General features: G+C 51.8%; 8 protein-coding genes across 8 annotated transcripts; 4 read left to right on the top strand and 4 right to left on the bottom strand.

The window, feature by feature from the left end:
* Positions 1-1,419: 1,419 nt before the first annotated feature.
* On the bottom strand, positions 1,420-2,457 carry AYO21_05122 (hypothetical protein; the record flags this gene model as incomplete). Its single annotated transcript, XM_022655093.1, has 1 exon — positions 1,420-2,457. The coding sequence occupies one exon, from the start codon at positions 2,455-2,457 to the stop codon at positions 1,420-1,422; it is 1,038 nt and encodes a 345-aa protein (XP_022512578.1).
* A 1,640-nt stretch (positions 2,458-4,097) lies between these two features.
* AYO21_05123 (hypothetical protein) lies at positions 4,098-6,130 on the top strand (the record flags this gene model as incomplete). The annotated part of the gene is made up of 4 exons (XM_022655094.1): positions 4,098-4,506; positions 4,570-4,862; positions 4,915-5,039; positions 5,098-6,130. The coding sequence occupies 4 exons, from the start codon at positions 4,098-4,100 to the stop codon at positions 6,128-6,130; spliced, it is 1,860 nt and encodes a 619-aa protein (XP_022512579.1).
* A 376-nt stretch (positions 6,131-6,506) lies between these two features.
* AYO21_05124 (hypothetical protein) lies at positions 6,507-7,621 on the bottom strand (the record flags this gene model as incomplete). Its single annotated transcript, XM_022655095.1, has 3 exons — positions 6,507-6,866; positions 7,219-7,364; positions 7,537-7,621. 3 exons carry the CDS (start codon positions 7,619-7,621, stop codon positions 6,507-6,509), a joined length of 591 nt encoding a protein of 196 aa, XP_022512580.1.
* Positions 7,622-7,992: 371 nt separating this feature from the next.
* AYO21_05125 (hypothetical protein) lies at positions 7,993-9,192 on the bottom strand (the record flags this gene model as incomplete). Its single annotated transcript, XM_022655096.1, has 1 exon — positions 7,993-9,192. The coding sequence occupies one exon, from the start codon at positions 9,190-9,192 to the stop codon at positions 7,993-7,995; it is 1,200 nt and encodes a 399-aa protein (XP_022512581.1).
* Positions 9,193-10,120: 928 nt separating this feature from the next.
* Positions 10,121-11,149, top strand: AYO21_05126 (hypothetical protein; the record flags this gene model as incomplete). The annotated part of the gene is made up of 2 exons (XM_022655097.1): positions 10,121-10,789; positions 10,949-11,149. The coding sequence occupies 2 exons, from the start codon at positions 10,121-10,123 to the stop codon at positions 11,147-11,149; spliced, it is 870 nt and encodes a 289-aa protein (XP_022512582.1).
* Positions 11,150-16,276: 5,127 nt separating this feature from the next.
* AYO21_05127 (hypothetical protein) lies at positions 16,277-18,207 on the bottom strand (the record flags this gene model as incomplete). Its single annotated transcript, XM_022655098.1, has 4 exons — positions 16,277-16,405; positions 16,457-17,694; positions 17,746-18,031; positions 18,172-18,207. 4 exons carry the CDS (start codon positions 18,205-18,207, stop codon positions 16,277-16,279), a joined length of 1,689 nt encoding a protein of 562 aa, XP_022512583.1.
* Positions 18,208-20,258: 2,051 nt separating this feature from the next.
* Positions 20,259-21,907, top strand: AYO21_05128 (hypothetical protein; the record flags this gene model as incomplete). Its single annotated transcript, XM_022655099.1, has 2 exons — positions 20,259-20,405; positions 20,474-21,907. 2 exons carry the CDS (start codon positions 20,259-20,261, stop codon positions 21,905-21,907), a joined length of 1,581 nt encoding a protein of 526 aa, XP_022512584.1.
* Positions 21,908-22,414: 507 nt separating this feature from the next.
* Positions 22,415-25,036, top strand: AYO21_05129 (hypothetical protein; the record flags this gene model as incomplete). The annotated part of the gene is made up of 1 exon (XM_022655100.1): positions 22,415-25,036. The coding sequence occupies one exon, from the start codon at positions 22,415-22,417 to the stop codon at positions 25,034-25,036; it is 2,622 nt and encodes an 873-aa protein (XP_022512585.1).
* Positions 25,037-25,754: the final 718 nt, after the last annotated feature.

A 25,754-nucleotide genomic window follows, 5' to 3' on the forward strand; every position in this document is an offset into this window, starting at 1 on the left:
TCCCCGAGAGCCCCTAAACCTGATTCCCCTGTCCACACTTGCCTAGTAGGAATTAACCAGTCCGAGGCATGTGAAAAATACCAAGTTTTGGGTATTAGGCGGTAAGGACACGACCTCAGGTGATGCAATGTAGGAACACGATGTCACATGGCTTTTCCCTTTCAATCAAATCAAATGATCATTAATATAGCAACTCCTCGATAATCCACTTTGAGATCAAATTCATATTGGGTATCATTAGGTATACTTGTAGTCCACATGTCATGTCCTCACAGCCCTTTACTCCATGCATCGTACCTCGTACATGACCAGCCTTAACTTCACATGTACGTCCATATTTAACAGCTGTCAATCAGTGATCACATGCGTTTCTCTCATCAATCATTAGTCCACACTGTAAGGGTTTAAGAACATCCACGCCGGTGACGCATTGACGATGTTCGGCGGCCGAGGGGTGAGCATTCCGGTAATGTGGCTGTCCATGCAATTGGTTTGTTGTGGCTTCACCTACCAAGTGCAGGAGTCTCGCCAGGATCGTGCTGCCTCAAGGTGCGGAAGCACACGATCGACTTTGATATTGGGTGCGTACTTCCCGAAATTGATTCGATCCACATGCCGGTCGGATGTTTTGGAGTCCCTCCCAAAATCCCCGGGAAGAGTCAACTGCGCTGGTTTTTGTCTTTGGCGCGCAGAACCACTTGGTTAAGGCGGGCTTCCACTGGGTGTGAGATATATATTTGCGTCATCCTGCTCATCATCATCTTCTTCTTGCCTCTCCCTCATTCCTTGTCCGTTGGTCGGATGTCGAATTTGTCGAGTATCTTGATAAAAGAGAAGCTGTCGAAGTCGGTGAACGCAAACTAGACCCGGAGGTCAATGATCCGTTTGAGGGTTGCGCATTCGATGCCTGTCTGGTCTCATGCTTGGGCTCTTTGTAGAACATGGTAAATCGGAGAGTTTGGTACCTCATGTTGACGAGGAGCAAAGCTGGTGTGATGACAGATCAAGAATCAAGGTAAAAAGTAACGAAGGGACTGAAAGAGTGACTCGAAACGTTGGAATACGACAGATAAGGGAAGAACTTGAGGTCTCCTACATGATCATCGACTTGCCGAATGGCCGGCTGTTGAATAAGTATCATTTCTTGGGTCCAAGTTCCGCGGGCCAAAAGAAGCCTTCTGCGACGGAGACTCATCATGATGACGCCCTGCGATTTGCGGAGGACGATTCTTGAATTGAGGACAGGAGAGAGGCTAGGAAAAAGTCGGGCTGGGTTCGGAATTCAGCGTGCCTAACAGAGTACTTCGGTAGATTTGTCACGTGATGTTTCACGTGATACTTCCAACCACATCCTGTCCAATCTTAGAATTGTTTGAATCAAATCAAGTTCTCCTTGATGGACTACTCATATGTTCCGCCTCAAGCCCAATCCTTCGTAGTGACACGAACTGTATCCTCCAATTTCGTCCATCCTGGTCTTCCAAACCGCTTTACAATCTCCTCCGCCCTTTCGTTCGAGATCTTGCTGAGATCCCTACCGAGATCCGGTAGATCATCCATGAATTTGTGCTCAGGGTACAACTTCCTGTATATGGCCAGAATATCATTCCAGTTGAAAGGGTACGCGAACGCAAACAAGCGCTCTCCTTGGACATCCGGACAAATCAGGGCGCCGACGTGGATGCGGGCGTTGTCTTGAACGTTCACATAGTATTGCGGCGGATTGAATGCGAGCTTCTCTTGGCCCTTGAACTCGTTCCAGAGTGCCTTGAGCCAGCCGATTGTGCTTGGTGCTCCTTGATGTTCAGGTGAGAGCACTAGACCCATGTTGCAGTTTGGCAGAACTGTGTTCAAGACAAAACCAGGCTTCTTCTCTTTCATAAACTTCCAAGCAGCTTGCTCTCCCAGTGTCTTGCTAGCCGAATAGACATCGAGTTTTCTCTGTTCGCCTTCGTAGGGAGGAGGAGCCCAGGCTGCCTTGATGGCTTCGTCATTCCAAGTCGATTCATCTGCGCTGAACTCGACATTTGGCTTTGGGCTGATCGCAGCAGTGGAAGACGAAGTCAGCACAAAGCGCTTGATTGAGGGCTCACTGGCCGCAGCTTTGAGTGCGTTCAGAGTGCCATTTACCACGATTGGAATGCCTTCATTTGGGTCGTACGACACCATCACGGGTGTTGCTGTGTGAATGAATCCAGAGGCGCCTTTTATAGCGTCGTCGAAAGCTCCATCCTTGGCCATTTCTGGCACTTCGATCAGCTCAAACTTGCCGGGACCATATTTGTTGCCAAAATAGTCAATCAACCATGCAGACTTTTGAGAGTTGCGGACCGTTCCCCTGACACGATAGCCAGCCAGCAGAAGCTGATCAACAACGTGGCTTGCGATAAAACCATTGGCACCACTCACGACGACCAGACTTCCTGCCGGAATGGCGCGTTCTGATATGGAACCCATTTGTTCGAAAATGAGATGGCCTTTGTCACAACGTGGGAATGTGTTGTGTACCCACAGAAGGTCTTGACAACTGTTGTAGGATGAACCTTGACAGGGTTAATCCAGACAGCCTTTATACGTCGCCTTCGAGCCCTCCTCAACAGACTTTACCAGGGTTCACGAGGACTGACGTCTTCTCACCAAGCATCTTGCTTATTCACAGAGTCTTCGAGCGAACCGTGAGTTAAGAGGACAATGCATCAAGACATTCTTGGACATTACATGGCATTCGAGTCCGAATCCCCTCCTGGGTTTGAAGACCATTGATCCCAGCACAACGACAGCCAATTAGAGACGAGACAAGTTTAACCCAGATTGGTCACAGTGGCCAGGCATGGATTTCCAAGTGGCAGGGGTTTACAACCTCAGTTCGCGCATCGGAATGCTTTCAAGGGCCAATGTAGCAATATTCGCCCGATCGAGAGGCTCTTTCTGGGTCATATCGTATCACTCCGTCCTCGTCCTCGTACTCGACTGGTCATTGGGCTGGTTTCGCTAGGGCAATGAGAGGTTAAGGTAAGCGATGCGCCGTCGTCACACGGGACTCGGACTTAGTGAAGGCTGCTTTAACAAGTTGCAGCAGCAGCATATCATACGTCTGGATATAGAAGTCCGTAGGAGCTTATTGTCCTCGTTGATCGCAAACTTCTATTCGACTCGTGGACTTTCTGGATGCATCTTCCATAGCGCCTGCCGAATGCGGTAGACAAGGAGGGAGGACAACGAATGACACACGACGCCTTCAACGTGGCCAAGCACCGAAGCGACACTGAAGCGACAGATCTTCATCAACGGTCAAGATGGACAAAGCCAAGCGTTGAAGTGGCTCGGGAACAAAGTCAAATGTCTTCGTGCCTTTGCCACAGGACGGAGCGAGAATATCTGAATACGAGACATTATCAATCAAACGAGCACTAGCAAGCTAGTCTGGACTTCTGGTTGTTTGTTGCTGCTGCGCCTCATGGAAAGGGCAAAATGGCTTCGAGCTGACCCCGGATCTATTGTGCAGTGACCCTTTCATTATTAGTCAAACGACGATCGTCCATGCCCCTCCCTACGAGGCTGGATGCTTGATCAATCGGATTTTAGACGGATTGCAATTGCTGCTAAGTACAAAGGAAAGTTCCGGCGGATATACACGAAGTGCTGTATCGTTTCGGCGTACGCGAGCACATCATAGGCTGGGCTGATCTCGGGCAAAAAGCCTTGCAGCTTCTCCAGCTGTCTTCGGGTCGTCTGGAGCATGAATGCAGCGGCCAGAATTGCATTCGCAATATCTCGCCCTCAAGTCCAGAAGATCGCGCATGGGGGAGTCTCGGTCTCGATATCCCAAGCAAGCGCGACTAGAAGTGGTTTAAATAAGCCACTTCTATTCCGCCAACCTCGATTGTTGTCCCGCGAGCTGAGTCATCGATCAAAGGTTCGAGATACCTATTTGGCGCTGAATGAGGCAAATATGCAAGGGTAAAGCCAGCACGGGTCATTAGCTTCCATGGCGAAGGACGGCAAGGTTCATATATCACCTACAGAAAATCCCTGGATAAATCCATTTCCATTCACGTCTTCCACCTTTTCCCCCTAAGGTGATAGATCATTCGCATATGCCGGAACAGCCCAAGACAAGCAGTCCTTCAGCAAAGGTTCCGGGGCACGTCTTCATTGACCAAGGTCCGGAGCCGCGTCGGAGAGACAGATCGAAGCTGGTCTCTAGCCAAGCGCGGCGATTTCAAAGTGCAGGAAAGCGCCAACAGCAAAGACTTTCAGCGCAGCAAGATGCTGGATATGCTCGGAGCTTGGTGGGGTGGAGGTCAACATCGTCTACACCTCCGGTCGAGAGTCGACGAAAGGAATCCCCTCTAGAAAGCAAGACACCTGGGGAAAAGTCGACTGAGTTGGCCGAGTCAAACACGACCCAGATGAACCTTGCTCTTCGAACAGGACTGCGAGCAGATCCCTTCAGCGCTTTTCCTGGTACTAATACAAAGGAGGTCATGTTCATGGTTGATTATCGTGAGTACATAGCCCATGACAAACTTGAGGTTGATTCAGGGACCGTGTTGACCATTTCACCAGATATCCACGTATGGGCTCCCCATAAGGCGGGCAATTTTGACCACCTGATGGGGTATAACACACAACTGGACTTGTGCTGGCCACTCGCGATTCAAGATGCTATGCTGTTTGATGCGACTGTGGCCGTCAGCCAAACAGCGTGGGCTCTATCTCAGGGCAAGAGTCCGTCGGAGGACAGGTTAATGCTGTATCATCGTGGCTTAGCAATGACGAGGTTGCGACGAAGAATATCTTCCAACGATGGACCCGAAGAAGCCGTCATATTTACGGTAGGCCGTATGATCAGCATTGCAGTAAGCTCTGATTGCATACCCTTGGGCGAGAAGACCAGCTGACATCTGGCAGTACATGTCGAGTGAGGCGGATGCCTTTATTGCCCATTTCGAAGCATTCCGAAACATTGCACAACGTTACATCGATGACCACCCGAACACTGGTGTTGCTCGCGTGGTGGAGAACCGACTAGAGAGGTAAGTCTACAGTCACTTGCAACATTGGAAGACTATCGGAGTGATTGACGCTGTGCAGCTGGAAAGCCCTACACGACTACCGGAATCGAACAGTCCTCCTTCGCAATCACAGCAGCTCATCGGGACCCAAGAGGGGCGACTCACAATCACGACGAAGTACTCCGCCCAGACGCCATATGCGCGCGCACTCCCCGACGTTGCTCTCTGGGCTAGACCTCTCAGCTGAACTCGCCGCATTGCTGAATTCAATAAAACGGCTGTTGAATAGACTACAGGCATTGCAGGGCGCTACCAGGCATAGCAGACGGTCCCTGGAACTTATTGAGCAGTGCCGTGGATTTAGCCAAACACTGCAATCATGCGACGACCTCAGTCCAACGGAGCTCCAATTGTGCTGTGCGCTTATTGGATTTTGTCTGCAGCTTCACCGTCGCCATTTTGGAGAAATGTCGGAGACAACAGGGGGAGAAGGGGACCACTCCGGCAGGTTCGACTTCTTGCCAACTCTGAAAGACATTGCCAGTACATTTATCAATCAGCAACTCGAAGGTTTCTCCGAGTCTACTGAACAGAGAATGTGCCTGACGTGGTCTGTCATAGTGCTTGGAAGTTTCCTGCTCCAACAGCGAGACAACCGACTTCGCACAATGGGCCATATCATTCACGTCAACCTGTGGCTCAACCTCAGCCAGGCTTCAGTCGGCGAGCCCTTTGGGACTTCTGGCAGTACCTCTCTTGATGACGGGGCTAGAAGCTGGACCGAGATCGAAACCTCCCTCAACGGACCCTCGAAAATGGGCAATCTCTGGCACACCGATCTCGTGCTGCAATGGCGACGAGACTGGGAAGGTTCTGTCAAAAGGCAGAGACGATGGGAACAGGAGGGGGTTTGGATGCTCGGTGCCCCAAAGAGGTTACTGCAAGAAGAGAGCGGGAGTCCTGGTGGTAAGGGTCAACGGGTGGCGGCGACGATGAAAGGGACCTCGTATTCGCCGTTCCCCACGTTATCACTGGCTCGGTCTGGTGAGATTGACGTTATTGAGTATCTTGTATTAAGGGAGGCGAGGGACTCGTTGCCCAGGATCGAATGATGGCACGCCGCAGGAAACGAGGCAGCCACGCTTAAAGTGTACATTATTATTGACGGTATGATCGAGGAGCACATGATGATCGGGACTAGTCTTTGCGCTCGAGTGGCCTCTTTTGGTTGGTTGGACTGTCTATCCTCTGGAATCCTCTCGACGGCGCCTTGACGTAAGTCACTGTAGAGAAGAAAAGCACTGTGTTGACTTGACTTGATCCCTCAGCTCCACGACATGGGGTTGACACGAGGGAGACTGGCTCGTGTTCTGTTCTCCATTGCTTCCTTTCCACGCTTTGCCAAAACACCCAGTTCCTGCCCTGCGCCTGAGCCACCCACGACATTTCTCCTCTGCCATCTTCCAGACCTTCCGAACCTTGTAGATTTTACATCTCACCGCACTGCACGATCCTGACGTCCAGCACGGGCCGTTCGCCCTGGCCCCTCCCCCCGGGGCCGGCGGTCCTCGTGTTCTCAATCATGCGCACGACCTTCATGCTCTCCTCGTCATCCGCGACCTGCCCGAACACGACGTGCTTGTTGTCCAGCCAGGGAGCGGCCGCGCAGGTGATGAAGAACTGACACCCGTTGGTGTTGGGGCCCGAGTTTGCCATGGATAGCAACCCGGGGCGAGTGTGCTTTATGGCAAACGACTCGTCGGCGAAGGCGGCGTTGTTGTAGATGCTCGTGCTGCCCGTGCCGTCCGAGTGGAGGAAGTCGCCGCCTTGGATCATGAAGTTTTTTATCTGTTTTCCATCAAAGGGAAGAGGGGGGGAGGAGTTAGTTGGTTCGTTTGGTTGAAGGGGAGGTGGGAAGAGAACGGGGAGGGAGGGGAGGTGACGATCTAGGTAGGTATAGGCATGCAGAATAGCAATAAGATGGGCTTTTCTGCCCGTTTCTCCCTTCCTGAGGCACCTAGCTGGCGGACAGCTCATCCCGCTAGCCAGCCAGCCAGCCAGCCAACTCTGGCGCGAGATGACCGTCGTCCAGGACACATTTTGAATCTTCCCTTCCCATCTCGCCTTTCCCTCGATCTCCCTCGACAAAAACCTCCAAACACCTAAGAATAACCAAAGGAGGACCAAAAAAAAAACTTACCACCCGGTGGAACTTGCTTCCCTTATACCCCATCGGCTTGTTGCCCATGCCCTTGTGCTCGCCCGTGCAGAACTGGCGGAAGTTCTCGGCCGTCTTGGGCACCGTGTTGGAGAAGAGGTGCATCTTTATCCGGCCGAGTGGTTCGCCTGTATGGGTGCAGATAGGTGCGCCGTGCGATTAGTTAGGTGGTCAATCAGTAAGTAAGAGGGGGAAGGAGATGGGTGGGAGATTAATAACGTTGTTATTTGCTTCTGAGATATTTTTTTTAATCCTTCGACGCAGCAGAGAGGGAGCAGGGAATCCCCATTCATGACTTACCGCCAATCTGAATATCGAAAAACACAATCGGCTCGCCCTCCCCCGGTTTCGGGACGGGGATCTTGTCTGTCGCTGCTGTCGCCATGGTGGCTTGTGTCGTCGATGTATCGCTGTATGTATCTCAAGGATGTAGAAGCAAATGTGTGGGGAAATGGAATGAGAAACAAATCAATATCTAGAGTGTGGAGCACAAGGCTGCAGTGGCAAGGGATCTACAAACATGCAGCATCCTCTAGTTCACGCGATTTATATCAAAAGAAAAAAAAAATTAGATAGTCTTGGGACATCATTCTATTGGGGAATCTCATGGTCACGTCAATTAATTACAGAAGTCAGGTTCATCACTTTCATCAACAAACGGTACCAAGATCAAGATCCTTGTCAAACACCCGACGCTAGACGCCCTTCCTCGTTACCATACGCCTGGTGCCCGCAGCAGAAATCCCAAAGCAAGGCTCAATAGGCGGCAACGTCGCGTCTCTTATCCTCTCTCTTCCAGAACTTGAGGCCTTTCTTCCTCTTCTGCTCGCTCGATTCAAGCGGAGGTGGGATAATGTACGGCATACTCCGCTGCCCGTCGCCTTCGTCTGGCAATGCCCTCTCTGTCCACTTGGACTCGGGTATCTCGCCAATCTTCGTGCTGGCCGTCATGAATGTCATGGTCGATGTCGGACGCGCCCGTGATTGTGTCGTGTGGGGCCTGCTGTGTAGCGGGATCTTTGGCGGTGGAGGGGGTGGTTGCTGGACCACACCTTGCTCGGGAACGGCTCGCATATCCTCAAAAAAGTCCCCAGGCAGGATGAGCATGCTACGCTGACTCTGTGGCCGTGGCTGTTCGCTTGACTTGCGTCTGTTGGCTGGCTTTGATCCTTCTGCTCGAACGGCTGTTGTTTTGCAGCTGCAACCGGATATTTCGCTTGCAGATTCTTCCTGCCTAGCCTTGGGAACACTGGACCGGGTTACTGACGACTTCGACAATGTAGGATCTGACTTGGATCGTTGATGCTTCTCCGTCTGCTCTCCCCTGGCTTTCTTTGCAGCGGCTCCAGAGACAACTGAGGACCCGCTCCTGGATCTCACCCAACCGCCACGAACTAGTAATGGCGCTGGAGGCGGCCTTGTAGTCTTTTTTGTCGACGATCGAGAACTAGATTTGTGTTCTTTGTGAGAATTCTTTTCGACAGGTCTCCGGCTCTCCCTCGACTCGAGGGCTAGCCTAGATGGTGATACAATGCTGAGACGCGAACCGAGCTGTCCAATGGCGGTCATGGTGTCAACAGCAGCAGTTTCCGAGAGGCTGAACAAGGTCCTCTTAGATGATGATATCGTCCTAGGATCTCCGGAAAGAGCATGATTGATCAAGTTGATCAACCCGGTGTTGAGGACAAGAAGCGTATGGGCCAAGCTTGACTGAGCAACAGCATCGCCAACTTCAAATCGAGGGCCGAATTTTGCCACTTGCTGGTCGTATTCATGCTTGATCTCGACAGGCCGGTTCCTCAACGAATGTCGTAGCCATTCTTCTTCTTCGGCTGGACGAGGGAGTCTGGCGCGGGTTTTCCTTTTCTTCCCTCCTAGACGATGGAAAATGTCCAGTCCACTGCCAAAGGCCGAGATAATGGAGCTCACCACGGAGGAGACATCAATTCCGCCCATGTTGATGAACGGTAGGACGCCTTCCAGAGTTGAGGGAATCTTTCACATTGCATTTAAAGAGGGAAGCAGACGGGGCGTCCGCAAGCTGGGGTCGACTCGTCAGTGGTAGGAGAAGATAACGCTCAGAAAGAAGGCAACATTATGAGAGAGTGGGAACATTGAGGAGCAAGGAGCAAAATGAGGAGGGCAACTCGCGGAGTGATGCTGCTGGTGTTCAGCTCTAGGACTCGGGGAATTGGAACCCTGCATGTGCTTTGCCCAGCGCCTCGAATGGCAATTGCAGGAAGAGTTTGACCAGTAAAGGAAACGGTGCATGGAAAGTGCTGGTGGCTTGAGGGGGCGAGCCGTCAACTATCACGAAAGAGATACAAGTCTCGCAGGATTACTATGTGAGTGGTAGAGAGACCCGGGTGGATGCTGCGGAATCGACCAGGGCGTTTGTTCCAGGCGCCTGCGGAACTGGAGCTTCATCGAATCGACTACACAGGACGCCCAAGGGGCGCAGCAATGGTAGAAACATTATGCAGGAGGGCACATTTGGTCGTCGCATCTGTTGGAGTGATGGAGTATCAGGTCGTAAACCAGTCGGGGGGAGAGAACGACGAAGGAACCCGTCGACGTCTGAAGCCCCAATGAGGCTGCAGCTGGTGGCAGGGCTATACTGAGTACCTCGTACTGCTGGGCGGTTACTTTGGAGAGGCACCAGAGTCGCCGAGGCACCTAGGTGGGCAAGTAAAACGATTAGGCTTGACGGGCACTATTGCCACCGTCATCCCATCCCCAGACTGCGGAACTGCGCCATACAATAGAGTTGAGCCTCAGGACAAACCTTTTCTACAGTGTGCATAACCAGCACTCTGATTCCATTCCTTAATATCCACCGCTTCAGTCACAAATCTGTCATTGCCTGGACCACCCCTTCGCACCCATGTCTTCTATTGGCCCCCAACTCCCTCCGCATCTGCAAAACCGCAAGAGAAGCCTCAATGAAGACGAAGATGAAGACGCGTCGTCCGATTCCTCCACCGGCCCCCTCCCTCCAGCAAAATTGGCGCAAGAAACCACAAAACCCTCCTCAAAGCGGCCTCGAGTTGTAGGTCCAACCCTCCCCCCAGCACCTTTAGATGAACGCCCACCCTCAAGTCCTTCACCAACAGACGAAGACCACTCGGACACAGATGACGGGAACGATGATTTCGGCCCCAGTCTACCCTCGACCAACGACCACCCTACCAAGTCTTCAACGTCTCCGTCGATAGGTCTGCAGACCTCTACGGACACAGGGTCGGCAGCGCCAATAAAGCGTGACGAATGGATGACAATAGCACCGTCCAACGGAGACTGGTCGGCAAGAGTTGATCCCACCAAACTGAAGAATCGTAAATTCAATACCGGCCGTGGAGCCAAGGGTCCATCACAAGTTACTGGAGGCTCAGGAGACTCTTCGTGGTATGAAACACCCGAACAGAAGCAAGCAAGATTAAAGAGGGAGGTCATGGGCATCGACGATGCTTCTACGTCGGCCAGGTCGGCGAGTTCTGGTTCAGCAAGAAATCCTCATGATGAAGCCACAGCGCGAAGATTGAAGGAATACAATGTAAGATCTTCCTCTCTGGGCAATAACACCCTCCTTTTGTTCTCTCTCCTCTGTTGGGATTACGTGGCATATAGCATTTTGCCGTACCCTGTTACTCCTTTGTACTTTGCGCCTTCAAACCCACGTGCTGAAAGCTGATTGTCTTACCACCATTTACAGGAGACCCAACGTGGACCATCGCTCTACTCCACTCATACGGCGTCCCAGGACAAACCTCTGGACGATGATCCCAGTGCTCGTGCCTTTGATCGGGAAAAGGATATAGGGTCGGGTTCGACGATCACCGCCACTCAGCGAAGGGACATGGTAAAGAAGGCCTCAGATTTCTCATCGAGATTCGAGAAGGCGAGGTATTTGTGAGGTAATCTGTGCTTATCCCTTGGACTCCTGATAGTGTCGGTAAGCTCCCACCGAGGGCTTGCTCTGTCAACCCGAGCTGAGCCCGACTCATTTTGCCCGTGCCTCTTGCACCTCTGTGTTCCGGTATGGACCTAGCAGAGTGGAGGGAGCGGTCACAATCCGGAATCGAGGTTCTGTTCATCGCCCTCGAGAAAGAGGTAAGGGGAACTCCGTGCTTTCGTGATCAGCGGCACCTTGGAGGTGTTGGGCGTCGCCTATACCATTGTGGAATGCGATGGGCAAGCTGAGATTGCACACCGTCTCGATTGAGCGGAAAAGGAGCAATTTACATAGGGAGCGGAAGCGTGGATGGCGGTGTACAGTCACAGGGCGACAAGGCACATGACCGCCTGCTCGCACCATTCTTTGATGCTGTCGTTGCCCCCACTCACATAGGATTTCCATTCTCACTGCCGATCTGATTTTGGTTCGGAGCTCTGGACTTGGGTTCCCTTGAGAGACGAACCCGGTGCAACGGCCCACCTTGATCCCGATAGGGGAAAGCATTGGTGCAAGCGGATCTTCCTGGTTAGGCTGTCCAAGGCTATCCTCTCGCAATATTTTCTCGACAAGGCAATAACCCCATTTGCCGCCCTAGAGGTGTCCAGATTGCGTCTCCCCACAGGTATTTGGCAAGTTTGGACTTCCAATCTTTCAGAGTAGGCCGACTTCTGAGGTTTCAAGAGACGTTCCCGCCCCCGCCTTCGGTTGATGATTATCCGGACATATTCCGGATCAGTGGCATGGATTTCCCTTGTTTGGTGGAGACAGTACCCCTCGCTAGGGTTCCAGGACTATTTCCAGGTCGTTGGGGCATCGCGATCATGATGACTTTGCAAGTTACCAACATTCTGCCTCTTTTGGTCTGTTTCCCTCGACGATGGCACAAGCTGCGACGCGTGATAAATCTCGGCGGCATGGCTCCAGGATGATACTCTGCAGCGACGCTGCTGCAGGGTGGTGAAATCCCATCCAACCATGTACTTTTCTACCGGGATTGACCGTGGTAGTTGAAATCAAGACGCAGGGATAGACAAGACAAGCTTTTGGCTTCCTTCTCGGCCTTATTTCCACCTGCCCCAATGAGGTTTGCACGGCCGTTGGATGCCGCTCTGTGTGCGACAAAAGTGTAGTTTGGACCCCAGGTTTCACATCATTCTGGAACAAATCTGAGATGCGAAGCGTAAGGAAGACACCCATCGTTGACGGCGATTCCGGTTGTTCTTACTGTCCCTGCTGTCCCTAGCGTCCCAGGTTGTCTCCTTACTGGGATGTGATGCTCCCGCTCGTCTCGTCCCGTTTGGTGCTTCTCCTGGCTGTCTCTGTCATCCAAGTCAAGTACCAACCTCCATATTACTACTCGCATGTCCTATTGTGTACATACAGGGCAAGGGGAAGCGGAAATACCCCAATGTTTCTGGAGGTCAATCAACGATGCGATGCACCGACGAGTCCTACACCGAGTCCTTCGTAGCGTGTGTTCTCTTCGCAGTGACTTCTTGTCTTGGTGGTGGATGTCGGCGCCGGCGTCGGCGTCGGCGTGGTCCCGTCGTGTTTGATCGGAGTTCCGTTCGTCTTACGAGCGTCTTGAACGTTTGTCAGTGCTTGATAATACTCGAGGTCATTAGTCGGTACGCGTGAGGATGTTTGTAAGAAGTGAAGAATCGGAGGGATCTACGTACCTACCTACCTACCTACCTGATTGTAATTGTGCCGAGTAATTGTACCTACCTACCTAGTCGAGGTGCATATTCTGTAACTCTGCTCGTTGCTCGTAGCACGATATCTATCTACTCCATCCTTTGGTCCCTTGCTCTTTGGTCCTGTCTGTCGTCTCTCACTAACCACCCAACCAACCAATCAGGGACTCACTGAACCTTTGCCCCCTTCGGTACAAGGCTCACTCACGCACACACACTACGGGGACAAGTACTCGGTATTCGTAATTCACCCCCCCGTGGCCGTGGCCGTGGCGTCGTGGCGCCGCAGCTGTGGGATGCGGGACGGGGCCCTGTAAGGCGCCAATACTGGCACTGGCACTGGCGCTGGTGTCGCGCATGTATGTACCCATGTACCGAGTACTTTGTAGGGATAGAGAAGGCATGGAGGGCATGGAGTAATGTAGATTGATGCGAATAGTTAGCTGGCGCAATAATACCTAGTTACCTCCCGGTACGGGTGCTGAGTACTCGGTACTAAGTACTGACAACCTGCAGAAGTGCGGAGTATCAAAAAGGTTAGAGCTCTTTCCCTTTTTGAAGCTTATGTCCACTCTAATTCCTGAGTACTGAGTACTGAGTACCAGACAAGGGAGTTTTACATATCCCGACGGGTACTCGGTAGGTAGATTGCCAATGTAGGTGGTGCCTTGGCGCGCGGACCGCTATTTCCCACATACTACTCACAACAGTAGTGCAGAGTGCTCGGAGTTCTGTATATGTACTGCCCCATCATCTGTCATTTGTCATCTGCCATCTGTCACCTGTCACCCTGTGCCTGTATGTGTACTTGGTATCTGTACCTCGTCCCTGTATCTGCACCAATGCCAGTGCCTTGAATATTCAAACGGCCCCCCCTTGGCACTTTGGCACTAGGTACACCAACGCAAACGTGCCTCTGCCTGGCCTCAAAACTAGCCCTACGACCCCGTCAGCCCTACCGCGTACTAACTGTCCGACGTAGGTCCAAATAGGCATTCATTTACCTCGTACCTTTTGCAACCCCCCCTCTTTCCCAGCAACTCAAACATCCTACGAGTCACCCTAGCTTGCCTAGTCACCCGCTAGGGGCGATTGAGATACGAGGCAGGACGAGGAAGGGGAAGCGGAAAGGGGGGGGAGAGACGAGTCGTTTTTCGTAGCGGCACACCATCACTCGCATCATTATTCTGCTGGAGCGACTTCTCCGGGGGAAGGGAAACAAAAGTTCCAGTTTGATACTTGACAAGGAAGATGCCTGATATGGGATACCTGGTGACTAGGTAATAGGTACATCACTGCCAGGCGTCTATATGCATACCTGAGGTGCACCAATGAATCGCATTACTCAAAGGTAGTACGAGTAAGGTGTAGAGGAGAAGTACAGAGTACCTTGTATGCTCAGAATGTGTTTCGCCAGTACATACCTATGTCTGTGTCGGGTACCCGGTATGTGTGTGTATATGGCAAAACGCCCCTTTTCCGGTCCTTTGAATTCGAACATCTCGGCGTTGGCATCGATCAATGTCCAGGTCCAGGTCCCGAGCCGTGTCAAGGTCTAGATCCATGTCGAAGAGTTGACCTCATCTTGTGACAAACAATGACTACCCGGCACGGAGTACCTCGTACTGGATAACTAGTCAATAGTCGATAGTGTCACTTGATCGCCGCCGCCGCCGCCGCCGCCACCGCCCCCATCCTCATTGCTGTCTCCGTCTCTGTTGGTTGTCTGTCATCAACCCCCCAGATCTGTCATCATCGTTGTCAACATTGACAAAACCAAACCCCATTGAACAGGAGTGAAATAGATTGTCTGTCGGCATGCTCCGAACCACTGTCACGGGGAAAAAAAGGGGGAGCCCTATCTTCTACGAAGTCACGAGGAACAAGGACAAGAATGACAGCAGAATAGAGAGCAGGAGAGAGGGAGCAGTACCACCATCACGACAGGGCACATGGCTACTACTATTACTACTACGTAGTAGGTGAGTTCTCATTCTCGCAAGGTTGCATATCAGATCATCCCTCTCTCTCCCACCCAGCCATCGATCCGTCGATCCAAGGATCCATCCATCATCATCCCCCCCCCTCCCCGGTGCTTGTCTTGGTTCTGGTGATGTCTCTCGACTACGTCCAGACGGGCAGTCACTCGCGTTGGGATCGACATCCTTGACCCGATCCTTTTTCTTTTCCTTCTCCTTGTCTTGTCTTGTCATTTTCATCTGTCATCTGTATCTTGTCCTGCCTCTCTATGGATTGGTGATTGATTGATTGGTTGGTTGGTTCGCGAAGGAAAGTGGTCATCTCACTCTACCACCACCCACCCTAGCCAGCCAACCAGCCAGCATATCGAGCGGATCGAGCGAGATGACCGTTCTCAAGGACAGGACAGGACTGAGCTGGGACTGAATGTCTACTATTACTACTGGTAGTACACTCGGTACTGTGGGGGAATTTAAAGTGATTACGACATAACCATTGTCTTATACAGCCACTCTTCACTCTTCACTCTCCCACAAAGGGCTCATGTGGTGGCCTTTCACATGTACTCTTGTACTTGTCCCCAGAACATGTTGGCCAAAAATCACAGATCGCAGATCACAAGGCCAGAAACACCCCTGCTTCTGCCTATACCCTGGCGACCGGAAGGATGCCCATGCCTATCCCTGGTTGTCTCTCTCACTGCCTCTGTCCATATTATCTCATCATCTTCCCCCCGATATCCGGTTTCAACCAACCATCCCCAGCGTGACGACGCCCTGCCCCCTCTTGCCCTATCTTGCGTTTGCAGGCTCACATATCACCGCCTCCATGTCTCTCCACATCACACCCCCTGCCTCCTTACCCAGTGGTTGCACTGCCTCTCGCATGCCGAAGTAATCGCGGATTCGCGGTTCCACTCAAAGAACCAAAGACCAATTTGAGGTCTACTTGCCCAACCAGTATGCGAAAGGGGTTTCAGCAGGCGATCCAGGGTTGTTGCAAGTGCAGAAAAGGCAGGAACCTCGGTAAAGCGTTTATGCCGCGTCCTTTGTGGCCCACGCTCGCCAGGCTACCCACAGGCTTTGCCAATACATGTCAATCTCAGGCGGTAAGGACTGTGTGTCTTAGACTTGGAATAGAATATCCCATTTACATCTCGGACCACCAATAATGGAATCGACCGGAAGTTCAGCGTTCTGCCCCTGACCAAAAACTGATCTGATAGTGCGTGGCGACGCATCTTCGAAGGCGAATGTTAGGGGCGCAGCAGGCCGTGTTCCACACATCTCCCGGCTGCCTGTGGCCGAGAAGTGGTTAATCCGTCGCGCAAGAGGTCCGCGAAAGAATGCTAACTTTCGCAAGCCTTTGCTTGTAAAATATTGTTGAACAATTCGAAAGATATGCCTATTCACACCTTTGTCTTGGGTCGGAAGATCAAGGCATCCTTTGACGGTACAATCCCACAGTTGCACCCTGTAGAGAGGGGTCTGACACCTCCTCCTTGAAATCCTCCGATGCGAATGATTCTGCACAATGGCTACAGGTCATTTAGTTTGGAGCCACTAAAGATTGGGAGCAATGTACTTACCCACTGCGCCGAGGGGCCGAAGGGACAACTCTGTAGATCCAAGGTATCCTGCAAAGTCGGACTCGAATCATAGGGGAACGCCAGGTAGTTGAGACCTGCTTGTGTACTTCGTTTGTCGGTGATGAATGCTTCCACCGGCCGGATGAGGTCGCGCTCATCTTTGAGACCAGCCCGTTTGTTATTGATAGACCGAGTGTTTTCAATCTTGATAATCTTCCTGGCAATCAAATATGCCGTGCAACTAGTCCAGTTGTTCTCAACCACACGCAGACCGTTGAGGTGTTTCAAGGCCGCCAGACGAGTGCCTGGATCCCGGCATTTGGTAGCCGTGAGAAATAGAGGGGGAATATATCCCATGTGGTACTCGAGATTTCCCAGTCCGGAGAAGAACTTGGTCGACTCGTCCCTAGCCCAAGTCTCGGCAAAAGCGTCGTACTTGTCCACTATCCACTTGAATTCCTCCGTGTATTGTTCGTAGACGCTCTCCTGCTTGCTCGACGACACTCGAAGCATCACCAACAGCATGGTGTAGTGGACTCGGAGCAGCTGCAGGGCCAGACCGTATCGTTGCCTCTGAGCATCGTTCCGACTCGACTCGAACGTTTCAAAGTGCCTCCGCCAGGACTCCAGCAACATTTCCACTTGATCCGGTGGGGATGGTCTCCACTGAGATCTTCTGTAGTCCATCATTCTTGCAATATGGTGGCCAATACCATCCAAGGCATGATGGGCTCTGTGGATGATGGTGAAATGGTCGACCCACGGCAGTTCCGCGCTGCTGTTGATGAGCGTTGTACATGCGCACTCGTTGATAGGAAGATCGGCCATGCCGTATGTGGGCGCTTTGTCAATGTAGGCTAGAAAGATGGGGGCTATGGCTTGAATGATCAGCTTTGCACCAGACGAAAGCTGAAAGTCAGAAGTTCGAGTAGATTTGACCCATTCATCGATAATGTTCAGGCCAGCCTGTATATGCCGTAGTCCAGGTAGGACTGAACCTTTCATGAATTCACAACAGGCGAATAAAAGACAAGCCATCAAAACGCTCTCGATCTGGGGAGACGAGCAGGTGGCTTGGATAGCCTTGGTGTAATGAGTCTGATACACCGAGTTCTTTTCGAGAGGGACACCTGCAAGGGCGGACGCCTCGACGACAGATGAGGTAGCAAGCAGCATGTGCTTGACAGCAGGTTGGGCAACACCAATTTTTGGTAACAGCTCAGCCCAGAAAGAGTGACCTGGTGATAGAAATGAGTCTCAAAGCAAGACTAGCGGTGATGGGGACGTACCGAAGTAAGAGGAAAAGATGGGAGCGGCTTGTTCGACCCAAAATTGAAAAGAACGCCTATCCTCGGAATCGCCAATAGGTGTAAGAGGAGAAATAAATTGAAAAATGGCCATGGATGTTGTGTTGTTCTTGTTATTGGTGGTGGTGGTGGTGTCTTCTTTGACTTCAGACGCCTTTCGAGGTTTGAACAACCATGTCTGCGGAGGTTGATAGCCTTCGCATTTGCGCAAAGAGTCGGTACATTGTCGACAGGCAGGTTTCCCCTCGTCACATTTTATTCGACGTTTCTGTTCGCACCAGAAGAGTTAGAATATCATCAAGACCACCCAGTATGTGTCGGTGGGAGCCGAAGTGGTGAACCACGCATCGTCCGGTAAGGCGAAATTAGAGGTCTACATACCCTACAGGTCATACACCCCGTTTTCACCTTCTGATGTGGTCGTTTCGCGCGCCCTTGAGCCATAGTGCCATAGCAGGATGTCGAGGAAGTTGTCGAAGAGTTGCAAGAAGGGGAGAAATGGACACCGAGTGCACGGACGCGACGATATAACTTGTTGGTCAGAGGTTGCAGAGGTGGAAGAGGTGGAAAGGGAAGTTCCGCAGTTCAACAGAATGAATTGTGCCTTGTGCCTGTCGGGCTAGTGCAATAATAATTACAATTAGAGCCACCAAAGCGACCCAGAGTCACCTAGAGCCACCGAAGTGCCACCCAAGTGCCACCCATGAGCCCTACCCAGCTACCCAGACACCTAGGGTGCGAGGTACTTGTACTCGATCAGGAGTTGGTCGGCACTGGGGGGCAACTGGGGGGAGGGGGGCACAGAGGCCACTGAGTGCCATTGAACCCACTAGTCACTCGCTATCGCCTGGCGCGTCTAATAACCAGAAACCCTGGGGGAGTTGCCGATCTGATCTTCCAGGTGCTTTTGGCTGCTTTTGGCTTGTGTATCCGCTACCCGTTGTCCTCTTTGGGCTGTAAAGATTGCTCTCGTAGATGATGGCAAAAGACATGGTTTTTCACTCTCTACTGCCATATTCCTTTCTTTGACTAATCCTCATCGTGTCTAAGCTTTGGGATTTGCGAATCCTTTGTCGTCTCGACTGGCTCTGTGCATCGACCTATCCCTCCTCGATACTCGGGGCTTGATGACCGATGGAGGAGGATGTGCCGGACAGGGAACAAGGAAGAGAGAGAGAGGAACCCCGGGGGGACCCACGACTCTCCCTACACATGTACCTGGGTGCAAATGGGGTTTTGATCAAGCGAACACAATCGATGCCAGATGATGCATGCTTACACATCTCCAAGACTCCGTACAGTGTAATTCCTCTTTACTTCATTGGGCTGAGAATATAGGCCACAAGTTTCTTCTCAAAGCCCACAGGGTGTCTGATGTGCAAAGCCAAGTTGCCAGGTCCCGGCATTTTGAATCAATGCCAACACCCCCGTACAGATTGGTACCGTAACATCGACATGGCCAGAGCAAATCGAGTTGATGCTGGGCATTGCGCCAGGTTCTAACGAAATGGGGATCCCCAGGAGGATGGAGGAAGCGGGACGCTGCAAGGGGGACCAGTGGACCAGTGGGCCAGTGGACAAGCGGCACCACCAGTGGACCAGTTGGTGCCAGGGCCTAGAATTATTACATATTCATGCCTACCTAGGCTGGTCTGAGATGGCCCCTAACGCTCCTCAGGCTCCTAGGGTTTCTAGGGCTACTAGATAGCCTATGGGACTCTTTTGGATGACCCTTCTCGTACAAGGCGCATACTGTTTCTTGGGGTCCATCTCTTTGCTCCTCACAGACTCGTAGGTACTTGTAGCTACACCATGTACCGAGTACTTGGCGTCATCAAGGCTGTGCCCTCTTGATCTTCCGGATTCCGAAGTCCAGTTTGCCCTATCTGTGGATGTTCAACAACATACTGAAATCTAAGGTTGGCATACCCACGGCGGCACGCAGCGGACATCGGGCCTAAGAACAGGTCCGGCATCTCGTAGGCAGGTGAGGGCAATCGGAAGCGCACGAGGCCAGGGAGATTGTGATTTGCCTCGGGCACAGGATCGAGTAGCCAGAATGGGGACCGGAGAGTATCTAGGGACACTGCAATTCGTAGGGTACGGAGGACAAAAAAAAGTTTAGTGACAGCGTACGTCGACCTTTCTCCCAAAAGGTTAGAGAATGATGATGCGCTTCATCCCACAACATGGACTACCGAGTACATATTTTCAGAACTTGGGCCAAATGCTGGTGACTAGTGCTGAAGCGAGGCAAGCAGGGTGTGGTGAAGTGAGGTGAGGGGAGCGGCAAAACCGTCATCGCTGCCCTTGCTTGTCCTACGCTGCCCTGCGCTTTTTTCACTTCATGCCACAGTGTTCGCAACCACTTTTCACCTCACAATATCCTACAATCACCTCAATGCCCTCATCTATGGGACACAGGTTTCTACACCACCACCTGGTTCCGTGAGATACACTAGCGCGCTCTTTTTTGCCTTCCAGCACCTCCCGAAATGCCTACACCAACGCCGCTCACGTTGCTGGTCCTCGCGTTGACTTGCCTGATCAATGTACATGCTCTTTACAGCAAGTCATCTCCAGTGCTTCAAGTCACAGCAAAGACATACGACTCTCTGATTGCACAATCTAACCATACCTCTGTACGAATCCCCCGCCCTTGCCTCCCATTCCACTGGCCGAAGCTCAGCTGATTGACCCTCATTGTCAGATTGTCGAGTTCTACGCCCCATGGTGTGGCCATTGCCAAAACCTCAAACCTGCATACGAGAAGGCGGCAAAGAATCTAGCTGGCCTAGCCAAGGTCGCGGCCGTCGACTGCGATGATGATGCCAACAAGCCTTTCTGTGGTCAGATGGGTATTCAAGGCTTTCCAACGCTAAAGCTCGTCAGACCGGGTTCAAAGCCAGGTCGTCCTATTGTCGAGGACTATATGGGTCCCAGGTCTACAAAGGGCATTGTGGATGCGGTCAAGGACAAAATTCCAAATCATGTCAAAAGACTGTCGGGTGACACGTTGGACAAGTGGTTGAACGCCGAAGATGTTCCGGCAAAAGCTCTTGTATTCACGGATAAAGGTACAACCAGTCCCTTGGTCAAGAGTTTGGCCATCGATTTCCTCGGCAGCATCACCTTCGCCCAGGTCCGGGACAAGGCTACCGCTGAGAAGTATGGCGTCGTCGAATTTCCTGCGATTCGACTGATCCCTTCTCATGGCGCGACTCCTGTTCCGTACGACGGCGAGATCAATAGAGACTCTCTGGTACGCTTTTTCAGCCAGGTTGCTCCGCCAAACCCCGACCCAGCACCGAAGAACACAAAGCCAGCCAAGTCCACAGGCAAAAAGTCCAAGCCATCATCATCAGCTTCGGCCGCATTCTCCAGAGCGTCAGCAGCCCATAAATCCTCCGACTTCGAAGAGCATATCAAGGGCTCTAGCACCATCGTACTTGACGATGACACTCCTACCGAGTCTCCTCTACCGATTGTCGAAGTGGACGAAAAGCCAATGATTGTTCCAGATGCCATCACGCCGATTCCCACTCTCTCAACCGAGGCAGAGGTAGAGGCCGCTTGTATGATGCCAAGAAGCGGCAACTGCATACTGGTGCTCCTCGCCGATCCGCAAGATCCGCCGTCTGAGCCAGCAACATCGGCTTTGGCGGCATTTGCGGAAATCAATCACAAGCACAACATGCGCAAGGCCAGTATGATACCCACTTATGCTGTACCTGCTGAAAACCAAGCTGCAACCCTGATCAGAAATGGCCTGGGCCTCGGACAAGAGGGGCAGATCGAAATCATTGCAATGAACATGAAGAGAGGTTGGTGGCGACGATACTCGAGTAATTCTTATGACGTCCTTGACTTGGAAAACTTCGTTGATGCCATCAAACTCGGCGAAGGTTCCAGGTCAGCCTTGCCCGATGGCTTTGGAGCATCGACAGAGAACTTTTCGGATCCTGAACTCCCAGAGACGATGAAGGCCACTGAGCCTATCGAGACAGCCGATGATAGTGAAGATCTTGCCGACCCTGAGCCAGAACAGAGTCCAGATCCCGAGGCCACTAACACTGTTATCAGTGCTGCTGCCCCAGAACCTGAGCCCGAAGAGAGCCCGAGCGCAGAGCATGATGAACTCTGATGGTGAAACCAAAAAGACTTTCACTTTTCCGGCATATCTCAGGTTAACTACACTCAAGTTGTGCGTCATGGATTCTCTGAATCGCACGTCCTAGTGAATCTCATCGAGCTGCTAAATCACAAATGTTGTCCTTCGACATCGCTCTCTTCTCTAATTGTTCTCTTACCTCAATCTCTTCCCAAGTTTCTCCTCCATTCTCTCATCTTTCACTTACCATTCTCTTCAAATACTCACTCTTTTGAAATGGGTTTGAATGACTTTCATTCTTCCCTTCAACGTCCAAGCGTGCCCTAGGCTCCTACTGCCATCTGCCCTGCTGCTGCCGCAAGTCGCTCCTCACAACTTCCCTTCGACTTCTGGTATGATTCATTGCGAATTCTGGCTTTGAATTATGGGCTCTAGTCATTCTCTTGCCCTCGATATATTGGATGTTAACATCTTGCCGCACCACCAGCTGACGCTCTACCTCAGGGAATGGAGACCTACTCGCAGCCTGCAAGCACAGCCATGCAGTCACCGACACAGTCCCCGCAGAATCGTGGTGCGAGGGTCGGAACAGATGTCCATCCCGAGCAAAGACACGTTCTTGAAGTCGGAATCATCCGAGAAGAGGTCGATCAAGTCAGAACAATTGCCGGGATGACTGACACATCGTCGGCCCCAGATCGAGATGATTTAGCAGTCCCCGACCTTGTCGCCACCATCACCGAACAGCCCCGGATCAATAAGCCCCAGATTGAGACGATGGAAACAACTTATAAGAACTCCCGCGCTGCGGTCAGAAAGGATCTTCAGTCTGGTTACTTCGAGATCCCACCATTCGTATCCACCCAGAACATCGACGACCCTACACAGGAACCCGTGAGGTACCAGTTCCCTCCAGCTCTAATGCCATCCGGGTCCCGATCGCAGCACCGGCGACGGTTTGATCGATCAGCCCTTCTCCCTGATAGCAATCTTCCCTTCTGTACACAGGTTATGGAGCACGTGAAAGACTGGGCGGAATGGGGAACAAGAATTCGAGACGAACAGAGACGGAAGGAAGTCCTCGATCATGTTTTTGATGTTTTATCAAAGGCCTGGTACGAGGCATTGCGTTTGGGCTACAATCCTGGTACCACCCCCACAAAGGGCGGAGCACCTCAAGTTTCCAGCAAGCGCTCTGTACAGCATGAAGACGAAATCCCCGCTAGATTGCCGCGCGGAAAACCTCGCTCAAAAAGAGATATAAGTCCGACCAAAATGCCTGTCTTGGTTGCGAGCCACAGACACGGTCCAGCTTGGGCAGTCACAGCTGGTGAACTCGAAGAAGTTGGTATTTCTGAAAGTAAGCTACGAAGACGGGCAGCTGCAAAAGACTCTTTGGGAGCTGTCGAGGAACTTCTGGGCAAAGTCCTCGAGGACTATGGGGGGGAAATCCAGCCCAAGGATTGGGACCACATCATGGATGTGACGCGACTAAACCCTATGGGACGAGATCTCATGGTTTATTGCCTGTATGAGGTGCTAAAGAGCCGCGATAACCTCAAGCTGCTTCAGAAATACTACAATCACTTCAACACTGTCAGGCAGAAGGGAAACACCAAACGACGTATCGACGAAGAGCAAGAACGTCATGATCTATTTGTGGCTCTGGCGTTGGAACTTGACGAGGAAAACCCTTCGCCAGGAGATTCGACCGCGTTTGATTCTTCGACCAGTTGTGAAGGATCAGCGGATGGTGTGCCTGCGACAACTAAGGATGAAAGCCTAGTGAGGCGACTCGAGGTACTTATTTGCCTGATTGGGGGGGTTCTTGATGCGACTGATGTCTCTTCCATCGCCTCCAGTTTCGAGCACTCTGGGGTTTCTCGGGACGATCTTTTCACAGAAGCCTCGCCTGTGGGTACGTCGAGAGGTTTCGGCCAGTGCAAGCACATTTTGTGGGATATGCAGCCAAATGTGCAAGAGTGGCTCAGATTGTCCAAGATCGCGGAGCTGGCTATTGAGCAAGATGGAAACGTTGATCTGCGTGCACAGATCCGGAACCTGGAGCTGAAGATACTGGACCAAAAAGAGACACTTACGAGCCGCGCTCCTTTTCCGACGGCCAAGCAAATTGCCAGCACAAGAAGTGATGATAGGATCAACGCCCGCACCGAGCACTTTTCTGACACTACTAGCACCTCTGCTACATATAGGGTTGGTTCACCGACGGCGGAAGATGTGAGTAGAGTGTCGTCCGACAACACCGCAAAGCACCGTCTCGATATCACCGATGAAGAGACTGCATTACCACCCACGAAGAAGCCAAAGAAGGACCACGAGAGAGGAGTTGTGGACCACCCTATTCCCATGGTGGATGAGGAGCAGATGAATCGCAACAGTCATAAAGCCGCTACACCAAATAACAAGGACGGGGCGCGCATTTCTTGTGGCAGCCCTTCTGAGATAGCAAGCAGAGAAGCACGTCGTGACGGCCGAGTCAGGCTTCACATCCCGCGACACTTCAGACCAGACGATTTCACGACCAAGAGAGTCTTCTGTCATCCAAAAGGATTCAGATTCCGCTTCACGGCTGAATCGACCTTGTCTCAGCGAAGGTCGTTTGAAGAAGCACTGGAGATGTATATAGAGTCTTCAGTTGAGAATCGCAAGGAGCACATCTTCGGCCGGTATGAGGTTGTTGCCGATCCAAACGATCCTGGAAGGACACCGGTTGTCCATGGTGTCTGGGATCTGGAGAATGGAAGCGAGCCGGAGGGATTCGAATGGTTCTACCAGGGTGACGGCACATATCCTGTCACGGAGAAGGAGATATCTCCACTTCGGGATGCAAAAGACAAGGAAGATCTGCCTGCCCCGGCACCACAAAACAAGAAACCTGTCGTGATTTTGAAGTTGAAGAATCGCATGCAACCGAAAGTCTCCGATTCACCAGCCGGTGCTGCCACTGGCACGGTAACCAGCTCAGTCATCAAACCCACGACTATGGCAGGTGCACGAGACAAGAACAAGAAACAAAAGACAGACAAGCACAGACGAGTGCGCTTTACCGTGGAGCCGCCAGCTGTTGCGTACGCCCATTCCCAACAGTCGACCTCGGACCGACCGAAAAGAAGGGCCGTCTCAAAGAAGTCGTCCAAGTGACGATGATTACCTCCCTTCAGACTGATAACATGCTGTGTCATTTCGTGCAGAATGTGCTCAACAGCTGGACGATGATGATGATGATGATGATGATGATGGATGATTTTTGTCTGCTGCTGAATTGGTGGTGGTGGTGGCGTCAGCTCGCCATCGACGACCCACTCACTCACTTCATCATGGTCGAAGGGTGTCATGTCATGTCAGCGACACTCATCCTGGTGGCAAATCGAAAGAAAAGCTTTCAGACTGCTCGGCCGCCTTTGCCGCCCTTTTTGTTCGTGGAACACACACAATCCACCTCTTTTTTGACTTTTCTCACCCGCGGGGCTTGCTTATTTTTTGTGAAGATGGAGAATAGGTGACAAGGGAGGCCGGTTGGGTACTGGGACTGGGACTGGGACTGGGACCTGGTTCTGCTTCTGCTTCTGCATCTGGCATACCGTGCAAGTCACAATTCTGCACACACGACATTGGGAGATATGATGATGATTATGATGATGATGATGATGCATATTGATTAACGTGGCACTTGCTTGGGACAAGACTGAGACCGGACGAGCCTTGGGTTTCTTGTTTTTTTTTTTGGCTTGGTTGCTGTGATGTCGCCGTCTTCTTCATCATGAGATCAGTCGACGTCGAAAGGGAATCTAAGCTACGATACGATATGTTTTTCTCCATTCCCTCTCTACTGGATACATACTAGGTGACCCCCCCCTCT

The sequence above is a fragment of the Fonsecaea monophora genome (genome assembly GCF_001642475.1).
Source record: "Fonsecaea monophora strain CBS 269.37 chromosome Unknown Scaff31, whole genome shotgun sequence".
In the NCBI taxonomy this organism is placed as follows: Eukaryota; Fungi; Ascomycota; class Eurotiomycetes; order Chaetothyriales; family Herpotrichiellaceae; genus Fonsecaea; species Fonsecaea monophora.